Source organism: Rhinatrema bivittatum, chromosome 18, assembly GCF_901001135.1.
Source record: "Rhinatrema bivittatum chromosome 18, aRhiBiv1.1, whole genome shotgun sequence".
Lineage (NCBI taxonomy): Eukaryota > Metazoa > Chordata > Amphibia > Gymnophiona > Rhinatrematidae > Rhinatrema > Rhinatrema bivittatum.
The window spans coordinates 54,123,115-54,150,162 of NC_042632.1; the positions used below are offsets into that span (position 1 = coordinate 54,123,115).

The following is a 27,048-nucleotide window of genomic DNA, read 5'->3' on the forward strand; positions in this document are numbered from 1 at the left end:
ATTACCAGGCTTATCCTCTGGACTTCTAAAACCACTACAGTTACTACAAAATGCCTGTGCAAGGTTTCTATTAGGGCAAGGAAATTTGACCATATCAACCTATCATTGATAGCCTGCACTGGCTGCCAGTACAAGCCAGAATACATTGTAAAGTTCTAGCTAATTTTTAACATCATCAATAACAGAAATTCTGGCTTCATAGGTGTGACTCTCCAACCATACACAGCACAGTGAACACTAACATCGCAAAATAAAGGGCTAATAACTGTGCCTACAAAGCAAAGTACATATCTAACGCAAATAAAAGACCGAATGTTTTCCATAGCATGCCCCAAACTGAGAAACTCTCCACCAGAGATGTTATGTCTGTTAACAGAAAGAAAGAGATTCAAACGTGAGCTGAAAACCTGGCTCTTCAAAGATGCATATGATTTAACAATATATCAATATGCAGAGAAATAAAATATTAAAAACATAGTCAGTTAGAAGAACGTATGAGAAATAATGAGTGATAGAAAGTGTCCTAATACAACCCTAATGCACTATGCAGTAGAGATGTGATTCAGCCGAACTTTTTGGTTCGGCCTTCGTTATCGGCCCGCTGCAGGAAATTTCATTTCCCGCGGTTCGGGCCAATTTGTTTTTGGCTGTCCCAAACTGAAAAAAAACCAAAACACTCCAACCCTTCAGATTTAATTAATTATAACCCCCTACCCTCCTGACCCCTCAAACTTGCTGAAAGTCCCTGGTGGTCCAGTGGGGGTCCCGGGAGTGATCTCCTGCTTTCGGGCTGTTAGCTGCCAGTAAACAAAATGGCACTGTGGCCCTTTACCCTTACCATGTGACAAGGGCTATTGGTGCCATTGGCCGGCCTCTGTCACATGGTAGGAGCAATGGATGGCAGGCACCATCTTAAAAAATGGCGCGGGCCATCCATTGCTACTACCATGTGACATGGGCCGACCAATGGCACTGATAGCCCCTGTCACATGGTAAGGGCAAAGGGCCATTGGTGCCATTTTGATTAGTGGCAGCCAATGGCCCGAGAGGGGGAAATCGCTCCCGGGACCCCGCTGGACCACCAGGGACTTTCAGTAAGTCTTGGGGGGGGGGGGGGGGTCAGGAGGGTGGGAGGGAGATTGCAATTAATTAAATTTGAAGGATTGGGGTTTGTTTTTTTGTTTTTTTTTAATATGCCCTTTCTCCCCCCCCCAAAAAAATGACCTTGCTGTGTGGGCTGCTTCTTTCTCCTCAGCTATCGGCATCTGATGATATCATTCAGGTGCCAGCAGCTGAGAAAGAGGAAGTGGCCCAAGGCGCTGCAAGGTCACGATCCTCCAGGCGCATGGATAAGTGAGGAGACTGCGGCAGCGCCAGGTGGCGGTGGAAAGGACATGATGTCCTGTCCCACCTGCCACCAGTGAGGTTCCGCTGAAAATGTTTGTGGGGGCCATGGCTCCTGCAGACCACCACCACCATTCTGACGCCTATGGAAAGGCTAAGCAGATTAGGGTTTTTCAGCTTGGAGATGAGAGATACTTGAGAGACAGAATGCTGGACTTGATGAACCTTTGGTCCATCTTAGTATGGCAAGTCTTATGTTCTCGTGTAATTGCACTCTGTGTTTAAAAAAAATGTGGTTCAGGTGCCCTAAAGAATCTTGGGCATTAACACAAACTCCTGATAATCAGGGATTTTTTAGACCAGCTCCTACTCTAACTTAGGCAATACATTGTCAGTCCATTATGAGATGCATGAAGATCATCAGAGCTCCTCACATATGCAGGAGTCCCACTCATCACTGACAATCTGGAACTGAGTATAAGAAGTGGTCTGAGCCTTCTCCTGCTAAGAAGTCAACTCAGTCTAAGGAAATAAGCCATCTGGAGAATCAGAAGTCCATGCATAGAGGGACTGCAATAACCAGTCTTGGAAATACGGAAACAGCGAAACCCTTTACCCTGATAATATGGTCCCTGCATCAACCTGTGACCGGAAAAACACTGTGCAAGAAAAGAAAGGTGCACCACAGGCTACCTGAGGGCTTCTAGAGCAAACAGCAATGGAGACCTTTAGTAAGAAATCAGTCTAAGAGGAAAAAAATAATCTAAAATTTAATTACAAAAAATCCAATTAATTGTTTTTAATCCTAATTCAAAGTTTCCACAGTCTCTGTTAAACCAAACATGAAAGATTTTATTGCCAGTCCTATATAATCTCCCTCATTAACTCATTCTTAATTACATAAAGAAAGTGCTGAATGAGGATTAGTCAGGCATTCACCTCCCTGCCTTCCAAGTAATAATCCTCCAGTCTCTCTTCCTGTGTTCTCCTTTTTCTGTTCAGTTTGCTATGGAAGTGAATAGACAGTAAAGAAAAACTTGCAGAAAAGAAAAACAGAAGTCTACTGGAGGTAGGGATGGACTTGGAGATTCCTTTAAAGGGAGGTGGAAGGATGACTACTATGTACCTTTTATGGAGGAGGTGGGGTTTGTAATTTTCCTTCTTTTAATCAACCTTATGCCTAATATCTTCAGAAAAGGTGGAATAGCAGATGAATAACATTAAATTATGCTCTCAGGCTCGGTTTGTTAAAGGGAAATTGCCTTCTGCTTTTACGTGTTGGAGGTGCGTGCTGTACTCTTTTATCACATCACGTGCACTGATTATTCTATCTATGCTTTCCATTTTCCATGCACTCACTCTAGAATACCCACAAACCCTTCAAAGTGGCAGAGAGCGTGTGCGCCACAGGAAAGCTGAATGCCAACCAAAGGAAGGCAGCTGTCTTTTTAAACATCAACTCAGCCTTCACATAAACGTATGGGATACCCCTTTAACCACATTCATTTTTAATCAAAACAAATCTGTCCCCTATTTCCATCACATTAGCAAGCTTCAAAGGAATCCTAGCTCTCTTTCCTCAGCAGGAAAAGATGACTTTGTTTCTTATTTATGGTCTTAGGCAATTATTTGACATAACAGAAATCAAACCCAGAGATTTTTTTTACAGAGATTTTAATCCCTCCTGGTTTATGGCCCTGGCTCAATACTAACTTACCAAAGTAGAAATTCATAGTAACATAGTAATGACAACAGAAAAGGACCAGATGGCCCATCCAGTACGCCCAGCAAGCTTCTTATGGTAGTAACTGCCGCTCTGTTCATAATGCCCTCATGTTTCTTTCAAGGGTGGTAACTGCATAAGAACATAGGAAATTGCCATACTGGGTCAGACAAGGGTACATCAACTCTAGCATCCTGTTTCTAACAGTGGTCAAACCAGGCTACAACTACGTGGCAAGTACCCAAACATTATGTAGATCCCATGCTACTGATGCCAGTAATAGCAGAGGCCATTCCCTAAGTCAACTTGATTAATAGCAGTTAATGGACTTCTCTTCCATGAACTTATCCAAACCTTTTTAAACCCAGCTACACTAACTACACTAACCACATTCTCAAGTAACAAATTCTAGAGTTTAATTATGCATTAAGTGAAAAAGAATTTTCTCCAATTAGTTTTAAATGTGCTACTTACTAACTTCATGGAGTGACTCCCCTAGTCATATTATCCGAAAGAGTAAATAACCAATTCACATTTACCTGTTCTAGACCTCTCATGATTTTAAAGACCTCTATCATATCCCCCCCCTCAGCCGTCTCTTCTCCAAGCTGAAAAGTCCTAACCTCTTTAGTCTTTCCTCATAAGGGAGCTGTTCCATTCCCTTTATCATTTTGGTTGCTCTTCTCTGTACCTTCTCCATCACAACTATATCTATTCTGAGATGTGGCGATCAGAATTGTACACAGTACTCAATATGTGGTCTCACCATGGAGTGATACAGAGGCATTATGACATTTTCCTCAGGGTCAAGAGGAACTGGGAGGTGCAGTTTCCTCGTGCACCTCCCAGTTCCTCTTGACCCTGTTTTTTGTAACTGCTCATTTCCTTCTTCGTTATCCCCTGTTACATGTAAACCGGCATGATATCTCTGATGATGGTCGGTCAAGAAAAACAGTAAATAAATACATTTTCTGTTTTAATCACCATTCCCTTCCTAATAATTCCTAATATTCTGCTTGCTTTTTGACTGCTGCAGCTCACTGAGCTGACGATTTCAATGCATTATCCACTGTGACGCCTAGATCTTTTTCCTGGGAGGTAGCTCCTACTTTGGAATCTAACATCGTGTAACTATAGCATGGATTATTTTTCCCTACATGCATCACCTTGCACTTGTCCACATTAAATTTCATCTGCCATTTGGATGCCTAATCTTCCAGTCTCACAAGGTCCTCCTGCAATTTATCACAATCCACTGGTGATTTAACTATTCTGAATAATTTTGTATCATCTGCAAATTGATTACCTCACTTGTCGTATTCCTTTCCAAATCATTTATAAATATATTGAAAAGCACTGCTCCAAGTACAGATACCTGAGGCACTCCACTGTTTACCCTTTTTCACTGAGAAAATTGTCCATTTAATCCTACTCTGTCTCCTGTCTTTCAACCAGTTTGTAATCCACGAAAGGACACCGCCTCCTATCCCATGACTTGTTAGTTTCCTTAGAAGCCTCTCATGAGGGACTTTGTCAAACAGCTTCTGAAAATCCAAATACACTCCATCTACTAGTTCACCTTTATCCACATGTTTATTAACCCCTTCAAAAACATAAAGCAGATTTGTTATGCAAGACTCGCCTTGGGTAAATCCTTGCTGACTGTGTTCCATTAAATATTGTCTTCTATGTGCTCTGTGATTTTGATCTTTAGAATAGTTTCCACTATTTTTCCTGGCACTAAAGTCAGGCTCACTGGTCTATTGTTTCCTTGATTGCCCCAGGAGCCCTTTTTAAATATTGAGGTTACATTTGCCACCCTCCAGATACAATGGATGATTTTAATGATAGGTTACACATTTTAACTAATAGATCTCAAATTTCATTTTTTAGTTCCCTCAGAACCCTGGGATGCATACCATCCGGTCCAGGTGATTTGCTACTCTTTAGCTTGTCAATCTGGCCTCTCTCTTCCAGGTTCACCTGAATCATCACCCCTGAAACCATCTCTGGAACAGATATCTCCCCAACATCCTCATTAGTAAACACAGAAGCAAATAATTAATTTTTCTGCAATGGCCTTATCTTCCCTATGAGCCCCTTTAACCCCTCGGTCATCCAACGGTCCAACCGACTCCATCACAGATTTCTTGCTTCAGATATATTTTAAAAGTTTTTAATTATGAGTTTTTGCCTTTATGGCCAACTTAATTTCAAATTCTCTCTTAGCCTTTACAATTAACTTGACAATGCTTATGCTTTTTCTTATTTTCTTCTGATGGATCCTTCTTCCAATTTTTGTAGGATTTTTTTTTTTTGGCTAAAATAACCTCTTTCATCTCACCTTTTAACCATGCCAGTAATCTTTTTGCCTTCTTCCCACCTTTCTTAATGCATGAAATACATCTGGACTGCACATCTAAGGTTGTATTTTTAAACAAACATCCATACCTGTTGTACACTTTTAACCTTTGCAGCTGCACCTTTCAGTTTTTTCCTATTTTCCTCATTTTATCAAATGTTCCCTTTTGAAAATGTAGTTTTAGAGCTGTAGATTTACATATTGTCCCCTTTACAGTGATTAGTTTGAATTTGATCAAGTTATGATCACTCTATGCCAAGTGTCCCCACCACTGTTACCTCTCTCACAAAATCCTGCATTCCACTACAAATTAAATCTAAAATATCTCCCTCTCTTGTTGGTTCCTGAACCAATCATTTATTCCATCCAGGAATTGTATGTCTCTAGCATGTCCTGATGTTACATTTTCCAAGTCAATACTGGGGTAATTGAAATCTCCCATTATTACTGCACTGCCAAATTGGTTTGCTTCCCTGATCTCTCTTAGCATTTTATCATCTGTCTGATCATTTTGGCCAGGTGGATGATAGGAGTATACTATCACTAAACCCACACAAATGGGATTTCTACCCATATAGATTCTACTGAGCATTTAGCCTTATGATAAGGGTAGTATTTACAATCAAAACCAAGCAACTGTCAAACCCATAACAAATTACTGCTTGCAACATGTTTATTGAGTGAGCAGCTTTTATATGTCAGACAATGCTGCTTGATGTTCTTTGCTTTGGGACTTGGCCGTAGAAGCCGTCCTGTGCTTTTTCCCTCGTGTCTACTGACCCCAGACCATAAAGGTCAGGGCACATGTTAGTTGTTGCCTGTATCCAGTTCTGCTTTCCCCACCCCCACCCCTGCTGTCAAAGCATGAAGGCTCTTGATTATGGGTAGTTATCCCCATGCCTCTGTTAAGGGTAGTAAACTGCTGCTCCATGCAGGTTACCCCTATGTACCTAGCTTTTAGGGATCCACAGTGTTTATTCCATACCCCTTTGAATTCATTGACAGTTTTTTTTCTTCACTACCTCCTAGATAGATTCTTCAGAATATAAATTTACCTGTTATTTCTTTTTTTTTTTTTATAGTTCTGATATATCTTGGATCTTATCCCTAGATCTCTTTTCCTTTTTGTCCTAATGATTTGTGTAGGCTTGTATTTTTATAAAATAAAAAATGCGCACTATAAATCATTAATCACCTCCCTCAGCTGTTTATGTTACCTGCAGGATATCAGTACGGGATTTTGATAAGGTTCTGCCTAGCACTGCCCCTGATTTAATTGGTATTTATAAAATGGCAAATGCTAAGGAGCAGGAATTGTCAATTGTTGTAATGTCTTCCATCTACTAAAGAATAAAATAATATTTTTTGCAAGATAAGTGAGATCTTGTTTATTTTATGGGAATCCTGATGTTAGCCAAGGTCACAATGACATTCTAAAGATTGGTGTCAGTAAATCCATTGTAACTAGAAACAGTTACCAGTTGGTTATTGGCCAAAACTTCTGATGAATATGGTTGGCTGTTTGCTCTTTGGATTGAGTTTTGCTTATTGTTTAATCTTTTTTATTATTATTCTTTTTTACCTCTGTAAAGCAGACAGCTCCCAGACCAGATAACCAATGAAACAAAAACATGTAATCTCATTAAAACAGCCCACTTAAAAGAAAACTTGATTCATCCAACTTCACCTAACTATTTATTTGGATTTATTGTCCACGTTTTTGAATAAGGAATTCACCGAAGGTGGGGTGCAACATATTAGAAAGCATCCTAGCAGCCACTAGAGCGGTAGGTGTAGGTAGGTCACAGGGTTTGAACAGCCTCGCCCCCCCATTCCTAGAAAGAGAAAAGAAATTCAGGGTTCACTAAACCGAGAAGATCCCGATGCAAATATTCACCATTGCCTAGTAATCAGAAGGTATCACAACCTCATTCAGTGGATCAGGCCATTCTCCTGAGATACTGTTCTCGGGTCCCTACTGATGGGGCTCATCCTTTTTAGAGTTTCCTGCTTGTCATGCAGAGAACATGACCTATCAATGCCCATCTTTTCATGAGCATTCACAGTTAAATTGAATTGTGACTGGTTTATGAGAATGGGCAGTAGTCAAGATAGAAACCTCCACGAGTGCTCCACTCCTCACAAATATCCAATCCCCCCTTGAGTGCATTCTCTCCGTGAGGGGTGTGTGTGTGCCGGAGGGGGGGGAGGTTAAGAAGTCCCCCCCTCCCCGATGAGTGCACCTTCAACATTTTATTGTTTGGCAGAGGACTTTCACTTCATTTTAATGCGCTTTCTCGCTTCTAATCTGTTTTCACTTCAAGCCTGTCACTAGATAAATCCCTTAAACTACGTATTTCTGGCCGCCAGGTATTTTGGGGTGTAATTGAGCAAGGCAGCACAGGCCTGGGGCAGAAGTGCGACAGAAGTAATTAACTTTGATTAGACAGAGCTCTTAAAGATCCCGCTGGGTGATTGATAGCCGGAGCTTGCATTTCAAGGTTGACAAAAAGAGGAATGGCTTAGAAGGAAAGGAGTCAGCCTGACATGGGAAGCCCCGATGTTTCCATGCGGCAGGGCTAGCAGCCATACCTGGTGTTAGATAAAACACACACAAATACAGGGTTTTCTTTGTCACTGACTTTTTTTGGAGGCTAAAGCTTTTGAAAGAGTTTCTCATCACTAAGAACATCGGGGTGTGGCCGAGCAGCCCTGCCTCACTGACTCAGACTGAAAATGTTAAGCAGCCAGCTGCAAGGTGTGCTCCGGGCAGGAGATTTTAAGCAGGGTGCATTCTTAATAGACGGGCCTGATGCTATCCATGGGGGTGGCACCCTAAGCTGAGAGGGGTAACCCGGGCACCACCAACATCACCCATCCCGTGGTGATGGAGGAGAAACCAAGCAGTACCATGGCAGATCCCATCCTGCTGCAGCCCAAAGAGGAGGCCTTGAAAGTGTGTGTGTGTGTGTGTGTGTGTGTGTGTGTGTGTGTGTGTTTTAGAGAGAACCTGCTTACATGAGTGTACGTGTATGTGAGAGAGAGCATGGATATGTGTATAGTAGAGAGTGTGTGAGAGAGAGCATGGGTATGTGTATAGTAGAGAGTGTGTGAGAGAGAGCATGGATATGTGTATAGTAGAGAGTGTGTGAGAGAGAGCATGGATATGTGTATAGTAGAGAGTGTGTGAGAGAGAGCATGGATATGTGTATAGTAGAGAGTGTATGTGAGGGCATGGATATGTGTATAGTAGAGAGTGTGTGTGAGAGGGCATGGATATGTGTATAGTAGAGAGTGTGTGTGAGAGGGCATGGATATGTGTATAGTAGAGAGTGTGTGAGAGAGAGCATGGATATGTGTATAGTAGAGAGTGTGTGAGAGAAATTGAACTTGCAAGTGTGTATGATTGTGTGTGAGAGAGAAGATAAAGTTTGTGCGGCCTTAGGTCCCCAATCCATGATAATCTTGGTGTGACTGGAAATCAAAATATCCCAGGTATGGAGAACAGGAGACTTTTTTTTTTTAAATTCTTGTTTTGATTATTAGGTGTTATTTGATATTTCTGCTGTTTTGAAATATTGATTTTTGGGACATGTATAACTTTTTAAATTATTCGATGTTTTGAAATTTATTTTTTTTTGTATGGTTTCACTATTCTGATTCATATTTCTTGATTGTGTTGTTTAATGTTTTATGAGGAATGGTAATGTTGCACTGCATAAAGTATCTGGCTTGTTGCAGTTTCCTGTTCAGTTTTTGTCTGCACATTTCTATTCCTGCTTTATGGTCTCTTTACTCTGTATTTGTCTCCAAAAGTTAACTGACACCTGTGGGTATATTTTGTTCAGTCTATGAGGTGCTAAAACATCGTCTGAAAAAGATCATGCAACCATTTTCTAGAATTGCTGATGCATTGCTGTCAGATGATTTTAAAAATAGTTTTGTTGGGTGTCTGGAACTGGCCAGGGCTTTTTCTTCATTGTATGTAGAAGCCTTAGGAGTTGTTTCTTGTAATGTCGTATAGCCAGGTTGCCAGATACAGCTAATGGCAGTGCTCTACTTCTTGATTATTCAGACATTTGTCATTTGTGTTGGAGAGGTTTTTTTGGCTCGATCCTGCTGCTGATTTGTGATCCAGGAATATATGATTGATAGAAAATTAAAACATCTTTATATTCTGTAGATGCAACATTTCTTTATCCAGAAAATGTGTATTTCTGCATTTCTAAGGCCAGCACTGGGGTGGTGGAGGGAATCCATGCCTGGTCTGAGGAAAGGGGCTTTATCCATTCTCCCTCATCCTCTGACTTCCTTACTCTTTGCCTCCCCCGGGAGCAGAGGGGGAGATTTGCACACAGGATGCCATTTGCCCTGCTACCAGAGGGAGTGGTGGAGGCAGCAGAAACTTTCAGATATTTTAAAAAATTCTCCTTAGGATGAGAATCAAATCGGAATGGAGGTTTCTGCTGATTTGGAGCCAAGTTACACTTCCAGCCCCTCCTCTCTGTTATGGAGGCATCAGCCAGGCCTTCAGACATTGTAATTTGTATCCATTGCAACTACAGAGTGAGTCACAAACCTCAGGAGGGAGGGGGCAGTGGGGACCAACCTTTCTTAACTACATCTGGCCCCACCCGTGGGCTTCATGTAGGGGAAGGGTCTATTTTTCTGTAGCTGAACGAATGTTGCTCTTTCTAAATTCGTGAATGTGCTGACTCAGGATACCAGGTTTTACAGTAAGAAAAAAAGTGCATTTCAAACTCCCCCCCCCCCCCAAGTCTCGATTCGCTAGAGCTCGAGCGGAGAGAAAGAGAGAATGCATTAGAAAAAGTCCCTTTTCCCACTTTGGCTACCTAGTCAAGAGCAGATGTGGCTTCTTAATGCCTCACCGGGCCTTTCCTCTTCCGAGCCGCTGGCAAGTCGGACCGGAGTTCTGCGGGGCGGTCCAATAAAGCCCAAAAACTCGGTCTCCTTCATGAAAGCCCTCCGGTCCCGGAGGTCATCGCTGCAGGAAGGGAGCGGACCGGGGCGGCGGCTCCAAGCTGCAGAAAGCAGAGCGAGCCTCGGCTGAACGCCAGGCCCTCCCTATTAAGCGCTAATTAAGAGCTCGGAGAGGCGGACCGAGCTGGGTCCCGGCGCCCCCCGGCTAATGCGGAAACGAGGAGCTGGGACTTCAAAGCTCGGCTCCCGAGTAATGGAAAACACCAGGATCTCTTCGGATGAGAAGGAGAATGGTTTCAAATGCAGGCACATCAAAGGCTTTTCCCGGGCCAAAAGCCCATTGCCCTTTCCACGGAGTCCACGGGCGGCTCTTAGGTTCCCCTTATCGGCAGCCTTGCCCTCTCCCCTGCCTTTGATGTTTCTGACCTGCATCCCTTTTTTTGCATTGTGCGTTCATTGCCTTCTCCGTGCGTTATTATTATCTTATAGGCGCGCAAATCACTGGGATGTCCCTGCCATTCAGCCCGGCCCTCTCACCGGGCTGGGACCAAGTTTTACTTCCAGCAAAACTCAAACCGAGTGCTCAAGTTACTCTCAGGGCTACAGAGCAGAGAGCTCTGCCTTTCAGCAGCTTGGATCTGTGTGAGAGAGAGAGAGAGAGATTAATATTACAACAGCAGGCGAATTATGATGAATGTTTTATAATTACCAGCTTCCTGACTCGACTTACAATAACGGTATTATTATTCGTTTCCTTGAACTGAGCTGCTGTACAGTCTCGGTTGAATTCTGGTGGTGTTTTAAGAGTTTTCCCTCCCCCAACTACTTTGGTGAAAGGGACCAGAGAGATTCGGTTTTAGCAGTGCAGAGCCAATGCCAGCTGGGAAAGAAAAGACTATATGGCTGGAAAAACAATGATTCCTTACAGGCGTATTAGCTCGGCAGCGGAAAAACCTATAGGAGTTTGATTTATGGCGCTGCAATAGTTAAGAGATTTCTTACTGAATGCCCTTCTGAATAAAAGATTTGGACTGAGGTACAAATCCAAAGTGACACCGCTATATCAATGCCATCCTGAAACAGGCAAGTTATGTTAACCCATTCCAGTCTCTTTAACAAGGATGACCTTTCCCCTTTAAAATACCACTATTTATTATTAGCGTTTGTGCACTGTCATGAGGAAACCTGATTATTTGCATTAACTATCTTGTTCATACATTGTAATAAAATTCTTTTATTTTTATAGATGCCAGTTGAAGCCTATCCTTAATAGTGACCGTGAATGGAGCTGGCATCAGAATATGCCCGGTTAATTATTTGCAAATAGAAAAGGTTGTGTATCGAAATAGACTTGCTATGGCAGCTTGATCCCAAGGGCGAAAGCTGGAAATAAGACGAGTGGCCCGAAATCTGAAATGCAAGCCCAAAGAGCAGTAACAGCAGAATCTCAGTTCTTCTAATGCCTCTTACTGTTTCTGCCCGGCCTCACTGGGCAGTTCCACCGGCGCTCATGTGCTGCTTTTCGCTCATAAAGTAAAAGATAGGAGCCAGGAATTGTTTTTTTTTTTTTTATGGAAGAAGAGTCGGTAATCATACCCATTTCTATCCTGTCCTGCTGCTAAGGTACCTGTTTCCTCTGAAATCCCCTCATATCTCCAGAGAAGCAAAGACTGGTTATATCAATCACTTTCTCTTTGTAGCTAAGAATAAGTCCCAAGCAGCGTGTGGTCAGAGCCCTCTTGGCCTTGTGGCTGAGGTGCAAGTCGATATGGGGCTGTTAACGCCCTGCCACTCGTGTGGTCAGAGCCCTCTTGGCCTTGTGGCTGAGGTGCAAGTGGATATGGGGCTGTTAACGCCCTGCCACTCGGCCTCCACTGAAGATGCAAACACAGGAATTGTTTGCACCCTGGGCCAGAATGAAAGGCTTCAAGATCATAGCAATAATACAGCCCTTTGCGTTGGTACTTCTGAAGAAAGCCTTGGATAAATCAGGAATGAAATGGAGACAGGACAGAGACACAAGGATAGGGGGCAACTTTAGGAATGAGCCGGTGTCTCTGAAGCAGTGCAGGTCCCGTGGAGCGTAAAGGCCTGGAGGGGCTGAGTGTGGGTGGGGAGGCGGTCATTTCCAACTTTAGGAAGGAGGAGCTGACAGAGGAGGTACTCAAAACTGGTTGTTAAATTATATCTCTTATAGGGACTGTGCTGCTCTTGCAAGTCCTCAAAGGAAAATATCCCTCACTTTTTCCCGCAAGTCATTTGTCTTGAAAATGGCTCTTGCAGAAGACTGGCAGGAGTGCCCCCGAGGACCCCGGCTGGCGTGAGCTCCCGGGAGCATCTTTAAAGGTCTTCTTTTAACATTTTATTTTATTTTATTTTTTGACAGGAATTTAGCAGTGTTTTCTACGGTAACAAAAAAGTACAAGACAATGAAAGCAAAACACATCCAGCTGCTCACTGTTCTGGGTGAACGGCAGGGTAGGGCGGATTGGCCTATCGGGGGATCGGGCTTCTCCCGGTGGGCCAGTCTAGCTGGTCACGTGGTCTCGACCACGTGGCTAATGGTCTCTTGTAGCCTGCACTGCAGTATCTTCCTCAGCGCCTCCCAGCCAGCCCCCGCCGGAGACCAAGCCGGCGGGGGCCAAAAAAATGAAGATGGGTGCCGCCCAGCCAGCCCCTGCAGAAGAAATTAAAATCGAGGCCGGTGGGGGCCGAAGAAATAAACAAAAAACCCACCGACCCTTTAAAACTAATACCTTAGCTTCCCTCACCCCCCAAAAAAATTTTTTTACAGGTACCTGGTGGTCCAGTGGGGGTCCCTGGAGCGATCTCCCACTCCCGGGCTGTCGGCTGCCACTAATCAAAATGGCGCCGATGGCCCTTACCATGTGACAGGGTATCCATGCCATTGGCCGGACCCTGTCACATGGTAGGAGCACTGGATGGCCCACGCCATCTTGTGCTCCTACCATGTGACAGGGGCTGACCAATGGCACCGGTAGCCCCTGTGACATAGTAAGGGCAAAGGCTATCGGCGCCATTTTGATTACTGGCAGCCAATGGCCCGAGTGCAGGAGATCACTCCCGGACCCTCCTGACCCCCACAAGACTTGCCAAAAGTCCAGCAGGGGTCAGGGAGCGACCTCCTGCACACACCTAGCCTTTAAGCTATCCTCTCATCCGGCCTATGATCCCGTAATATAAAGCAGATGTAAGGGAATGGGCAGTAACGGAAGGCAAAACAAGATGGCTGTCTAATTAGCAACCATTTTGAAACCAATATCATCAAGGCTTCAGCTTCCAAATCTTTCACAGGTGCATGTTTTATCACATTGTAACCAACTTTTTTAAAGGAGGAAAGGGATTTTTTTTTTTTTTTATAATTAGGAATGCAGTAGTGATAAGATATTTTTGACATTCCCTGTGTCCCAGATTCCAAAGTGTAAAAAGATAGTCTATGTATTGCATTAATGCTGCGAGGATTACAAAAAGAAAAAAAAGTTCACACCCATTACCAGCACATAGAGACATTTTTAATTTAATTACAAATAAGATATATGAAATAACTCTTCAATAAAATATATATAAAAAAATTGTACAAGTAATCCCTTTCAAAGGGATGAGTGGAATATGATGGGAAGAAGAAAAGATTAATGATCCAAATGAAAGCTTTTTAATTGACCAAAAGAAATTACTCTGTGGGGTTTTTCCTACAATGTGACTTCAATTACATTCAAAATGAATTCTTGCTACTCTTTTATTCTCCCTAGTAATGTTGCTACATTTTGCAAACATTAAGCATAAGATGACACTGGATCGGTCACTATGGACACGTATTTAAGCATTTATTTAAAAAAAAATAAATAATTGGGAGTACTGTTATTTTAAGAGAAAAAATGATCTCATCATTCCCACCTACCCCAAAGTTTCCTCCCGGAAATATCAAGTGAAATCCCAACAATGCCAGACCAACCATCCAACATGAAGTGCATTGCTAAAGATAAAATGACCCTTTAGTTAAATATTCCCATACAACCTTCTGGCCTAAATTCATTAAGTCAGGGGATCCGATTCACTAAGGGGTACATTTTTAAATGGCCAAGCAGATGTCCATGTGCAAGTGGTTCCCAGAGTGCACTGATTTTATAACGTGCGTTGCCACATGCATATTATAAAATCCAATACCTGTGCATGCACCCACGCCTGATTTTGTATCGGCAGGTGCATTTGTGAGCGAGTGCCCACTCACACGGGTGGGGGAAGGGGCAATTTTTAAACCCCACAGCAATGCGATCAGGCCTTTGCTCAGTTCCCTACCCCCTACCTTTTCCCCTTTCCTCCCCAACCCACCTACCCTATTTTTTTTTTGCGGACCTTACCTGCTCTCCTGACCAGTAGTAAGTACTGCTCACTGGCCTGCTGCTGGCTTGCACTTCCTCAGGAAAGGGCCTAACGGCACTGTCCCAGCCAGCCCCCGCCCCTTTTTACAGGCCTGGCACTTCCACACGTACCAGGAGATACGTGCGTGGCCGAGCTGCTCTGAAAATGCGCTCACGGCACGCGTGACCAGGCCATGCGCCGGCCTTTTAAAATCCCCCCCCCCCCTCCCAATAAGCTTTTTCCCCCAGACATAGAATGGGACAAAATCCTCAGGCCATTAATGGTTAACGAGACCTGGGGCATAAAGTGAAAGGAATATAAAACAGAGAAGCCGAAGTCCTCAAAATTCTTTATTGATAAAACAATATTCCAGTAAGTGCCCGACTCAAGGTCTGAGTTTCCCCCTATTGAGGGCTGCTTCAGGGGCTGTTCAAGACAGATTCGGTCATATAAACAGAAATCAATGTAATTATCTCAAACCTCATTCAGATGGACACCAACTAAAGTCCAAGGACATTGGTAGCAAGTCTGTGATTATCGTATTGTAGTGCTCATTCCGATTTGTTTTTTGAAGATGCTTTTAACCTGCAGCAGTGTGCATAATTCAGGTACATTCAATATTGACTTGCTCCAGATCACACCGGGTTTCGGGTCAATAGCTTGGAATCTGAAGGTTATGAAAATTCTGTCCCGACTGTAGAGATACCAGTGCACTAAAGGTGCTTAACGCTATAACGTAACGTTAAAAGCATCTTCAAAAACCAAATCGGAATGAGCACTGCAATACGATAATCACAGACCTGCTACCAATGTCCTTGGACTTTAGTTTGTGTCAGTCTGAATGAAGTTTGAGATACTTGCATCTCTTTGTTATATATCCGAATCTGTCTTGAACAGCCCCTGAAGCAGCCCTTAATAGGGTGAAACTCAGACCTTGAGTTGGGCACTTACTGGAATATTGTTTTATCAATAAAGAATTTTGAGGACTTCGGCTTCTCTGTTTTCTATTCCTCACGGCTTTGCTAGACCAACTTCCTTCTTGTTTTTTGGGCATAAAATGAAAGGCCACCATAGATTTGTGGAATTTTGCATGCTTCGGTCATTTCAGAGAGACAGAATTCTCTTCATACTTTCTATTTGATTACTCACACATTTCCTATTTACAAATTCTACTTACAGCTTGGTTTTCAATGAAGAATTCAAATCATTAATCCTTTACACCCCAAATTAACAGGTACATAAACTTAGGATTTATTCTTAGAGAATATAGCCCTTGGCTTTTCAGATCAAGATGGCATTAAACTATTCCTATATGCTTTGTATTGATTTTCACACCTGAATTATAATCAACATTATGTTGGCTAAACCAAAAAAACATTTTTCTGGTTTGGAGTCTATAAGAGAGCTGTGGTTCCATTCAGAGTCTGGCTTGGAGGTCCACATTTCCATGTGCCTTCAAGATACAAGGGAGGTTATTGCTTCGTCCTTCCTAATGTAAGTCACTGGCACACGCAGAATTCATCAGAAAATGGAAAACGGTCAATCCTAGTTTGCTCCATTCTTGCATGAAAAAAATCCACCATATGAAGTGTGATCACAAGTCACCCTTCTTTCTTTGCAATGTTCTCTTATGATAAGTGATACATGCTGTATCCAACAGGAGTAGCATAGAGTCCTACAGGCGGGATAGGGAGAACAGGTCTTTGGAAAGGGTAAGATGTCCCATATATTGATGCAGCTTGGAGAGGGGAACCGATGGGGTAAGGTAGACTGAAGCCAGGAGGCAGTATAGGCTTTGCCGCCATTTTTAGCTTTTCCATTTCTGCTTCCTGCAGTCTCTTGGCTTTGGCCCTCCGGTTCTGGAACCAGATTTTGACCTGTGTCTCTGTAAGGTTCAAGGAGCTGGAGAATTCGGCTCTTTCTGCGATAGACAAGTACTGTTTCTGGCGGAATTTGCGCTCCAAGGCCAATAACTGGGAAGTGGTGAATGGCGTCCTGGGCTTCCTGTTCGTTTTGTGCTTCCTCAAGGTGCAGTTGGGACTCAAATGTCCTAAAAGAAAAAAAAAAAAAAACAAAGAAAAAAGCTCCATTAAATACTGAACAAGAAGACAGCCAAAACAGGAAATTGGAACCGATGCATAGTGTACATCACTTGACTTGAAAAGGATTTTCAGTATAAAATTATATATTTACATACATTAAAACTGATTTTTAAAATAAAATAATTTAAATATTTTGATCATTTTCCAGAAAAAAATATTTTAAAAGGATTTTTAGGAGATTGAAGACTCAACAACAACAATTAACTTATTGCTTTATTACTGATGCACCTAAGCCAGAGAAGCTATTTCAGAGAACATGTTCTAGTAACACATATCTAGCTTCCTTCGCAGATTTAAAAGATCTTAACCGAACAATCTGATTAGCCAATTCAGTCATTTATATTCTTTAGGGAGTATCGCCATATCTATAATGTGTCCTATGTTGTAAAAGTCATTCTTTAAGCAGATCCCTTACAAGTCTCCAAATTTCTTTTCTGGTGCATCCCTGGGACAATGTCACACCTGTCGCCCCTCTGAATCTAGATCAGATCTGTCCCTGGCATGTACACATGTGATGTCATGTGTGACATCACAGATTGGGAAGCATGAGGTAATCTGTTTTTTTCCATATAAGGAAGATGCAAATCTTGTTTCCCCAAAAGATACCAGAGATGGTACTTTGACCAGTTTCCCTGGATAGCTGTGTATGTTTCACATATACACAGTCATCCATTTACTGACAGAATTTCACTGCGAACTAAAAATGTTTTGCATTTTTAATCATATTTCAAACTGCAGAAAAAAAAACCATGAACATTTTTTCCATTAACTATTCAATCTGTAGAGAAGCTCAGTTATAAAGACAGCACAAAAGTGCCCAGCACGAGCAATGAATGGCACAGCACCCTGGGGCGCCCCTCACTGCCAGAAGCATTTAGAATCCGGTGGTCAGAGAAGGAACACAGCCCCGTTTGTCTGCTATTTAAACCGCCTTGAGCTGACTTTGGATATAGAGGTGTAAATAAATAAAAAGAACTAACAAATAAAAATAATAAAGAGCAGATGCTATCTATAGCGCCAGCATTGTCTTGAGCCATGCTAGACAAAGACCAGAGGGAAGAGATTTTATTTCTTTGATTTAAAATTCCACCTTTCATTCACCTCAAAGCAGATTTCTTATTTCCTGGCAATGTCATCTTTTGCTCATTTGAATTCTGACATTAAGAAGAGTATTAGCTCTCAAAAGCTCATTGAGAAAGGTATTGCATTAGTACTAATATATACACACACACATATATACATATACACAGTATATATTGTATTGCATTAGTCCAATATATATTGTTTGATTTTATTATTAACTTTTATTTCTGTGCAATGTTAATGCAGGCACTAAGGCTTGGAAAGTGAGCTCCTATGTATGTGAACAGCAGGACAAAGAAATTATTTGGATAAAGAGAAGAAAAACCAGAGCCAAGTAAAGAAAAGGAGGTTAAATGAGCTGTGTTAAATCCAAATTCTGAAAACATGTGCTCTCCCGGTTTGAAGCACATTTCTTAGAGTGCTTGCTGTCAAAGGTCGCCGATGGGAATTTCAAAATCCCTGATATTTACCACTGCAGTAGTTAGGACTGCCAACTGTCAATACATTTACTGACATGCAGTAAAAAAAAAAAATTAAAATATTACATATCCCAAAAACTAAATTTCATGTTAGTAAAAATGCCATGAGCCTGTATCTCTGATGCCATGTGCTCAGGTTTTGCCAGGAGTCAGGGACTTGGATTGGCCGCTGTTGGGAACAGGATAATGGGCCTTTTCTCTGACCCAGTATGGTATTTCTTATGCTCTGATGTGCATAATAAGAGATGAATCTCAGCACAAGTCCAGCTGGGCACAAAATGGCAATGATAAAAAACGTGTAGGTAAAAATATTTTTAAAAATGAGGCTATCAGTAAAAATCTGGCAGACTGTCAAAATTTATTTTCATAAGAAAATGTTATCAGCACCTGAGGCAGCACCTGTTCGGCTGAGGAAGAATGTCTAGTACTTGAATTTCCATCTCTACTGCTGCACCACTAAAATAAGATCAGCCATTGCAGTGTGGCATATTCCACCCTAAAATAGGTTCTGAATGGGCCAGGAGGACTCAAGAGATTGAGGATCCCAGCTGGCCAGTTTCCTTTCCTTGCATCTTCCAGCCCTCATAGTACAGCAGCAGAAGTAAGCTTCCACGGGGCACTGTGTCTTTGGAGGAGGAGGAGGAGGAGATATCACAACCCCCACCTCCCCCGCAAATATCAGAGGAGGGGACCCCACATGCATACACATGGTTACCCACACCGCAGTTCTGCAAGAAGGAAGCTGCTGCAGGAGCCTGAGGTTGGATTTAGCATGCCTGTGACCGACACCATCCAAAATCCCCTAGGTAAAATGCAGTAATGGGGGTTTTGTAACAATTCCTAAAACAGGCTGCCAACTTTCACATGTTTGAAAAGGTGCGCTTCATCATGAAGCACTTAAAATGTTAAAAACAAAAATGTAAATGCTAAAATGCAAGATATACTGTAACTAAATAGATAACAAAAAAAAACAGCACTGGAATAAATTATTTATTAGGCAAGGGTTTTCTAATTCCCATTTTATCAGCTTTGACAATGTCCTTTTAATCAAATCTTTCTTGCAAAAAAAAAAAAAACAAAAACCTTACTACGAAGAAAGGGCTTTCTCCTGTCTTCAGCCTATCCCTCCAGGTCACTAGAACATCAGTTATAAAACTCACTGTAAGAACTGACTAGGCTGCAGTCATTTTTTTCTTAGTGAAAGTCTGCAAAAGATTTATTTCTCCACGTTGTGTCAAAATATTTTCAAAATTAAAAAAATGTATAATCTATAAAATATTCTAACAAATGGCAAAGCTTTCAAAGCTGTCCACACTACACCATATGCACACATAAGTGGACGCACAGAGATGTATGCTAGTGTTTTATAAACTGTGTGGTGAAGCTGCCCAGTTTAATTCCACATATTTCTGCTCCAAAAGTGCATGCATATGTTTGTAATTAAGGAACGTGTACTTTCTCTACCCATTAGAAAAAAAAATACACACGTATATTTGATGGGTGAAATAACTAACAATTTATGCATAACAGAATTAAATGCAGAGGCAGGTATATTTTAAAGTATATGCGTACACCATTCTCAAAACACTTAGATGCACATATACTTGAAATCATCAGTTTGCCAATAATCTCCTCCAGTTCACCTACACTTTCTAGCATTTCATACTGAACCCCCAACTAGGTCACCCAGACCTCGCCCCCCAAAACAAACCAAGTCCAATTTCAGTAGCATGAGTTAGCAGGTGTAAAAGTGTTTTGTCATGTATGCGTGTGTACCTCTTACCAAAGATCTTGTGCCCGCACTATGTCTCTAGACTGACCCTTTATTCCCTATTAAAATTTACATGCGATACTGCAAGTACACATTAATTCATAAGGTATGTAGAATGCATGTGCACATGCATGCAATTCTTAAATGTGCAACCCCCCACTTAACTCTGAAAGTTTGCTTGAGAACGTGAAGGATAACCAAAAGGTTTGTAAAATTATATTAATGGCCAGCTTGGGGGCTCAGTGGCACATGCTCTGCACTGCCATGCAGGGAACCTGGCTTCCAAATCTGGGATTGGGCTTCAGGTCATTGGACCTGCTGGGGGGCCAGGCATGCAGCTGCAGCCGTGCTCCCAGACCCTGGGGGTGGGGAGGGAGTTTCTGACGTGGTTCTGTGGTGACACTTTAGTGACCAGACTAAAAGTGTCACCCAGTGGGGTTCTGGAGGGAAGATCTGGCACTGTGACAGTTGGGCTGAGATGAGACGGGGGAATATAAAAAAAAAACCTGGGTAGTTATGAAGGATCACGGTACTATAGAGTAATCTCTATAGCAGGCCCAAGCATTTGGAACACCCTGCCAGCCGAGCTACGACTCGAAACAGAGTCAAAAAAAATTCAAGAAAGGGTTGAAAACATGGCTCTTTGAGCAAGCCTATACAGACAGAATTCAAGCTTAGTTTTTATTGAGACGTAATTGTGTATTCCGATTGCGAACATGTGAATGTTTTAGACCATTTTATTGTATTAGATGTTTGTTTTTGTTGATCCACTTTATGTTTAAGGTTATTGTACACTGTTATGATGTAATTACAAATGACGGTATATAAAATTGTTTAATTAAATAAATAAATAAATACTATAGCCCATCACAGGAAAGTTAGGCTTGAACAGAAAGCACCAAGCTAAAACCAAAAAAATTAAAGTTATTTGAATGAAATGCTAAATATCTGAAAATAAACATTTGTACAGCCAATTTAATGCTACGGCCTGTTCCTCCATTAATTTTCTGTTTTGTGCCTAATGGTAAACTTCTAAATGCTGTTGGCCATTAGTGGAAAAGTATTTTTATTAAATATGTTCAGTAGTAAAACTCATTGACCCAGGAAGATTACCTTTGATTTTTCTATTTCAGTGTATTTATTGTAGGATGTAAAATATAAAAAACTGGCCCAAAGCTTACACTGATTTTGACACAAAGATATATTTTCAAATATAACAGAATGTTTTAAAACAAGAAGCTACCAGCTCAGTTTAGGAAGTTATGTCTTTGTATATAAACCAAACTAGAATTGTGTTTCTTTTTGTTTTGTTAGCAAACATCCTACAATAAACTGATGCTAAAGTGATATGTATTTGCATTGGTTTTAGTAATGGTAAACATAGTTCTTAAGCACTCTTCTCTCTGATTTTGTACATAAAAAAAAAAAAAAAAAAAAACATGAACCATTAGGCAAACTATCCCTAACTTCTGTGTGCCCCTGCCCACAGAAGTTAAGGATAGTTAATTTGAAGCAAATGTTGCATCATTCATCATGACAAAAATAAGACATTATGCTTTACTTTTTTTTTTTTATCATTAAAACAAACTTTGTGTATGTTTTCAGAAAATGTATGAACTCCAAAACAGAAGACCCAAAGTTATCTGGTGCTGAAAAGGTATATTAAAATAAAAAATGATCAACAGTATACTTTCTTTAAAATTAGATTCCCACTGTATCATTTTTTTTCTGATTGTTTTATAATTGCAATTTTTAAAACTTTTTTAGATTTTACTTACAACTAACTACATCCATTTGTTTTTATGTTTAACTTATTTTCAAGTTGATGAAATAAAAACTGTTATACTTATCAAACTTTTAATATGTAATTATTATTTAAAAGAAAGTTGCACTTTTTACATCAACTCTCATTTAATAAGGAAGGAAAAGATAAAATGTTAATTTGGTAAATTTTGTAAGGACTACCAGCTATTTCTGTGACCTCTATGTAAAGTCGATTAACCTTCACTAGCATTTGTAATAAATTTCCTGTCAATAATGTAATAAAGTTATCCCATTAAAAAACAAAAACAAACAAAAACCCCCCCCCCAAAAAACCTCTTTAAGCTGCACATACCGTTTCCAAGTGGTTTAATTAAATTCTTAGTTGACAGTTTTTAACCGGCTAATAATGAAAGTGCTTATAGTTAATTTCGCTAAGCGGATTTGTTTCTATTTCTAATTACATCTCCTCCTTTCACTTGGACTCTACCCCAAATAACTTCATATCATATTTAATAATTAAGGATTTATTGCAGGTTGACTATTTAGGTAGAATGTTTACTGTGGCTTAAACAATGACGTGTTCCTTCCTGCGCAGTCGCTCCCATTCTTGGATTTTGCCATATTCAATTGAAAATGGTTTTGCAAGCTTCTACCTAGTGACAGGTAGTGGGAATTCGCACATGAAGGAAAAAGAACCTGGAAGACCCTTTAAGTTTTACCACACACCCACCTTGCTGCATATGTAAAGAAAAGCACTATAGAGTCTGCACATCCGTTTCAGAAAACGTACAAAAATAAAGGTTTAAGTCGTAGTTCTACCCGCAGAGCGCTGGGCTCGAGGAAGCTTCGCGCCTAGGAATGATTTTTATAGGAGGGTACCAGCGAATAGCGCGTTTTAAAACAGGGAGGCAGGTGTGCAAAGGAGGTAAGGAGCTGAGAAGAGGGAACTGGAGGTAGTTAGGAGGGGAATAGCTGGTAACGTTAAACAGTGGTTTTATTGTGGAAAGCAGAGTGGCGGAGGAAGCGCGATCTGGCGAGGTCAGCACGGTCACAGGGTGAAGCAGTTGCTGGACCCCCCGGGGCCTGCCTGTTGCTTTGCAGGTCGTTCTCGGCCTGTGCCACGTTTAGCTGCTGCGGATGCAGAAATAGTTTTAATGTACTGACGATAAGAAGCAGCAGTAACCGCTTTCCCAAATTACCTACTCTCCGCACACATATCTAGCCACCGAGATATTATCATTATCTAGCCATAGCTTCTGAAACGTTTATGTAATGCAGACTCTCTTTCTCTCTTGTTTATTAACACGGGCGTTTTAATGTGCTTGGAACTCACTTTATAGCAGCAGTCGGACAAGACTACAAACCAATTAACCTCTCCACCCCCCTCCCCCCTTCTATCTTGTTGTGTCCGGGTGAAAACCCAGACACAACAAACCTTTTGTCTCTAATAGAAAATGATTCAAACGAACCCTTGGCTCTTGCAAACCTGCGATGTCTTCTTTGCTTGGGTCGTTTTATTCGGTAATGCCTGCTCTCTATCAGTCAGCTTTCCACAGTATTTTTTTTCCCCTTGGGAATATTTACCAAAAAGGGAATAAAAAAGAAAACTACTTTTGGAAGGAGATGAACTAAACTTTAAAAGGAATACAATTATTTACAAACTAATCAGCTTTAAACCTGGATGCTTTAAACCTATAAATGCAGTAACAGGAATTTTGTAGTTGGACGCTTGGACCATATTTGCAAAATACGGATTTAGCTCACGTTGCCCGTGTATACTTTGAAAATGAAACATGATTTTGGACAGTGCATAAAGGAAATCTATCTTACAGATCAAACGTTGGCCTTCCTCAACTACTGGGTGTTACCGAAATAAATCACTGTATCGCATTTTCCGATCTAATTATTCGAGTATAAACGTAGAATTGCCAATCTGATGACTGTTTTTAGTATAACAAACATTCTGAAGGCTCAAGGTTGTCTTGTTAGCAAATGTGATAGGAGACAATGTGTATTATTTAGGATACCTGTAAAACAGAAAGCCACACGTTTACATTAACCCAGAGTATCGACATGTTTTGATCCGTGGATACTGCAGAAGTTTGTACGTTGATTACTGGAGGGTATAGTTCACCAAAAACGAATAAAATCTATGCCAGGATAAGCGATCAAGGCGCGAGGCATGTTATTTATCGCACGACAAATGTGCATTTTGCTCATAAGCACACATTCTCGACTATTACTTGCTGGCGTTATTTAGCCTTGCCTGGCTACAGTATAGCAGCAGATAAATATGTAAGAGCGGATGTGGACAGCTGGCTGCAAAATTCGTCAGCCGTGAAAAAAGAGAAGATCTGAAGGCGGAAAGGAGCAGGTAGAGTGGCAGAGCGAAAATGAAAGTGCTCCTCATGAAAGCGCAGGTACCACAGCGTGTCGCACTATAGGGCAAACGGGCACTGCACTTTCATAAAACAGAGAAGAGTAAAAGCCGTGCTGGACGTGTCCCCCCTCTCCTAGACTCAGCACAGGGCAGAACAAGGAGGCAGGGCTGTCAAGCTTGTAGCACTACACATGGGATTCCCCACCCCCCACCAAGAACTGGACCTATAGTGTTTCAGAGGAAGGTAGGCTGAGAGCCTGCTGGGGAGCTCTACGGAGCGGTAAAACTGGGATGACAAGAGTTAGCTGTAGCGCACTAGAAAGTGGTAAAAAAAGATGGGGGCAACGCACTATCCAGAAGTCGGAAAGCTGGCAGTTGTAGCACTATAGAGGAGAGAGGGAGTAAGATGTAGAGCACTATCCAGGAGCACTAGAGACAGCAGGGAGCGGGCTGTAGCGCTACGCCCCCCCCAACAAGGCACTCACTTGGCGGAGGGGAGAATCTGCCTCCGTCCTTGCCCCAGGACCCTCCATCCTCCGAGGTCTCCGACTTGACCGAGGCCGTCTCCAGGCTCCTGGACAGGGCGAGCGGGCTGGGGCTGTCGCGGGCGGCGGAGCTCTGCTCGGCGGCCAGGCTGCGGGTGCCGGCCATGAGCGCCGCCACGCTGAAGGGCAGGCTGGAGACCCTGACGGGCTCCCCGCGGGGCTGCAGGCGCCGCGCCGGGGGGCCCCCCTCCTCCTCCTCGTCCGAGGACGGGCTCTCCTTCAGCTGGGGCAGGGGCGAAGCCATGGCCGCTGCTGCAGCTGCTGCCGAGCTCCGGCGGCGGCCGCTCCAGACTGAAGCCTCCCAGCCCGCGGAGCAGCCAGCTCTCCCCCAGCCCGCAGCCAATCAGGGGCGCCGGCCGGCCTGACGTCACCGTCGGCTCCCTGCCCACTGGCTGCCGGGCGCGTTCCGTGCAGGTGTAAGGTTACCGCGGGCGCGCTTGCCTGCGCAGGATCGCCCACCCTCCAAAAGAAGAGCAACGTACATGAGGAGTTAATGACTCCGCGCTGAATAACTTGTAGGGCGTAGTCCGAAGGGCGATTAAAGGTATATTCTGAGATGGAGGGGGGAGCGCTACCCCTAGGATGTGTATTTGTCAACTGTGGGCGCATCATCTGGGTTTTTATCTGACAGGGGATGCATTTTGTCTGACGTAAGGATGCATTAAATAAAAAGCAATTTGCTTTACGCGTGGTTGGTTGATCTTTAATACCTAATCCATCCTCGCTAGCCAGCCAGAGGATCACCGAGAGATCACAAGAATCCCCTCCACTGAAGACACGATCTGTTTAAAATACCGTTTTTATTTCTTTCGCACCCAGGGGAAGGCCCCCAAGGACCAGTAACATTACGATTCAATAAGAAAACATGTAATGCTACAGATTGTTGTAGGGGAAACTACTTAAATTGTCACGACAGGCAGGACGCGTAGCCTAAATCAACAGTCGACGAAAAGTCCTTGTACCGGGTTGAAGGTCTCCAGTACCTCTGACCCCGTGGGAGCTTTCGTCCACGACTTGTGCTCGCTTACCCGGTTTGTTTTTATTCTTCCCCGTGCAATCCCGGGGTCGTGCACCTGCATCTGAGAGTCTGGTTCCGATCCGAAGTTGTAAACATTACGAGATCTCTTTCTACATAAATCCGTATTAAAATACCTTTCCTATAGTCGCTTAAATGCAAACATCTCTTTCAGGGTCCTGAGGGAGATCAGTGGGAAACCCCCGACAGGGTCCTGCTATAAAGCTCTCAGTGGGAGAAAGTTTTGTTGTACCCTGAGGAGTTTTAGGACCCGAGTGAAAAAAACAATTCATAGCTTTTGGCCTGTGGGGAGAAAACGCGGTACTGAACAGGGCCGCGATATTAATGCGAAACGGCAGAGAGTCACTTTTTAACTCTTGTCAGTCACAAATTAGTTTAAATTCTGATAGAAAACAAGTGTGTGGATGCATTTAACTAGAATCATTTGTAATTTGTCCAAGTGCAATACGGTTATGAGTAAAAACGCATTGTTGCTTTTTTCATAATTGCTATATTCTATAATTATCTAGTAATTATGATAGAGACCCATAATTATCTCATAATTATTCCTGGGAAACCATTATATTAAAACAGTATTCCAAAAAGTACAGGCTGGGAACCAAGTGAGCCCTTATTGTTGAAAGAGGTTTCTGATTTTTCACAAATGTCTTATTAAGGGAGACAAGGAAAACCATTACCCCCCCTCACTCCCACCGAGAGGGAATTTTCTAATTTTCTTCCGTCCTGATGTATTTAGGGGGGAGGGAGTTATTTTGGCTGAACTTCTTCCTTCTTTGCTTGATTTGCAAAGAATTTCCAGGCTGTGAATGTGCAAAGTCGGAAATGCATCTCAAGGCTGCTTCTGGTCGCAGGGACTTTCTCTGGCGGGCGGGCACCCCCGACCTTGTCCCTCCGACCTCGCATTTGCGCGACCCGATTGATTCTTTCTGTGCGTAAGATGCAGGATTCCCCGAGCAGACACAGATTTCTAACTGGGGACGCAGTGAAAGGATTGCGAGAAAGGGGAATAACCCGAATAAAAACCACCAGTCCGTCAGTGCGGCCCAGCCGTCAGCGTCCGGCTGTCAGAAAAGGGCCCAGAACGGGTGGCGTTAATCGGGAATAGCGCGGCATTTAGCCTGATCCCTGCTATTATTAA

General features: G+C 42.5%; 1 protein-coding gene and 1 long non-coding RNA gene across 2 annotated transcripts in view; both read right to left on the reverse strand.

Moving 5' to 3' along the window:
- LOC115080095 overlaps window positions 1–10,476 on the reverse strand; it is a 46,435-nt gene extending 35,959 nt beyond the window's left edge. The window contains exon 1 of the long non-coding RNA XR_003853516.1: window positions 10,283–10,476. This is a non-coding gene — a long non-coding RNA (uncharacterized LOC115080095). The remainder of the gene's footprint in view (window positions 1–10,282) is intronic.
- A 3,718-nt stretch (window positions 10,477–14,194) lies between these two features.
- Window positions 14,195–25,192, reverse strand: MSX2 (msh homeobox 2). The gene is made up of 2 exons (XM_029583828.1): window positions 24,815–25,192; window positions 14,195–16,800 (listed from the first exon to the last, which is right to left on the reverse strand). Exons 1-2 carry the CDS (start codon window positions 25,116–25,118, stop codon window positions 16,379–16,381), a joined length of 726 nt encoding a protein of 241 aa, XP_029439688.1. The 5' UTR covers window positions 25,119–25,192; the 3' UTR covers window positions 14,195–16,378.
- Between the last annotated feature and the right edge of the window lie 1,856 nt (window positions 25,193–27,048).

Coding starts and splice junctions, on each gene's coding strand:
- MSX2 (XM_029583828.1), bottom strand. CDS start 25,118: ATGGCTTCGCCCCTGCCCCAGCTGAAGGAGAGCCCGTCCTCGGACGAG. Junction 16,801..24,814: donor CAGATTCTCCCCTCCGCCAA/GTGAGTGCCTTG, acceptor TTTTTCTTTTAG/GACATTTGAGTCCCAACTGC.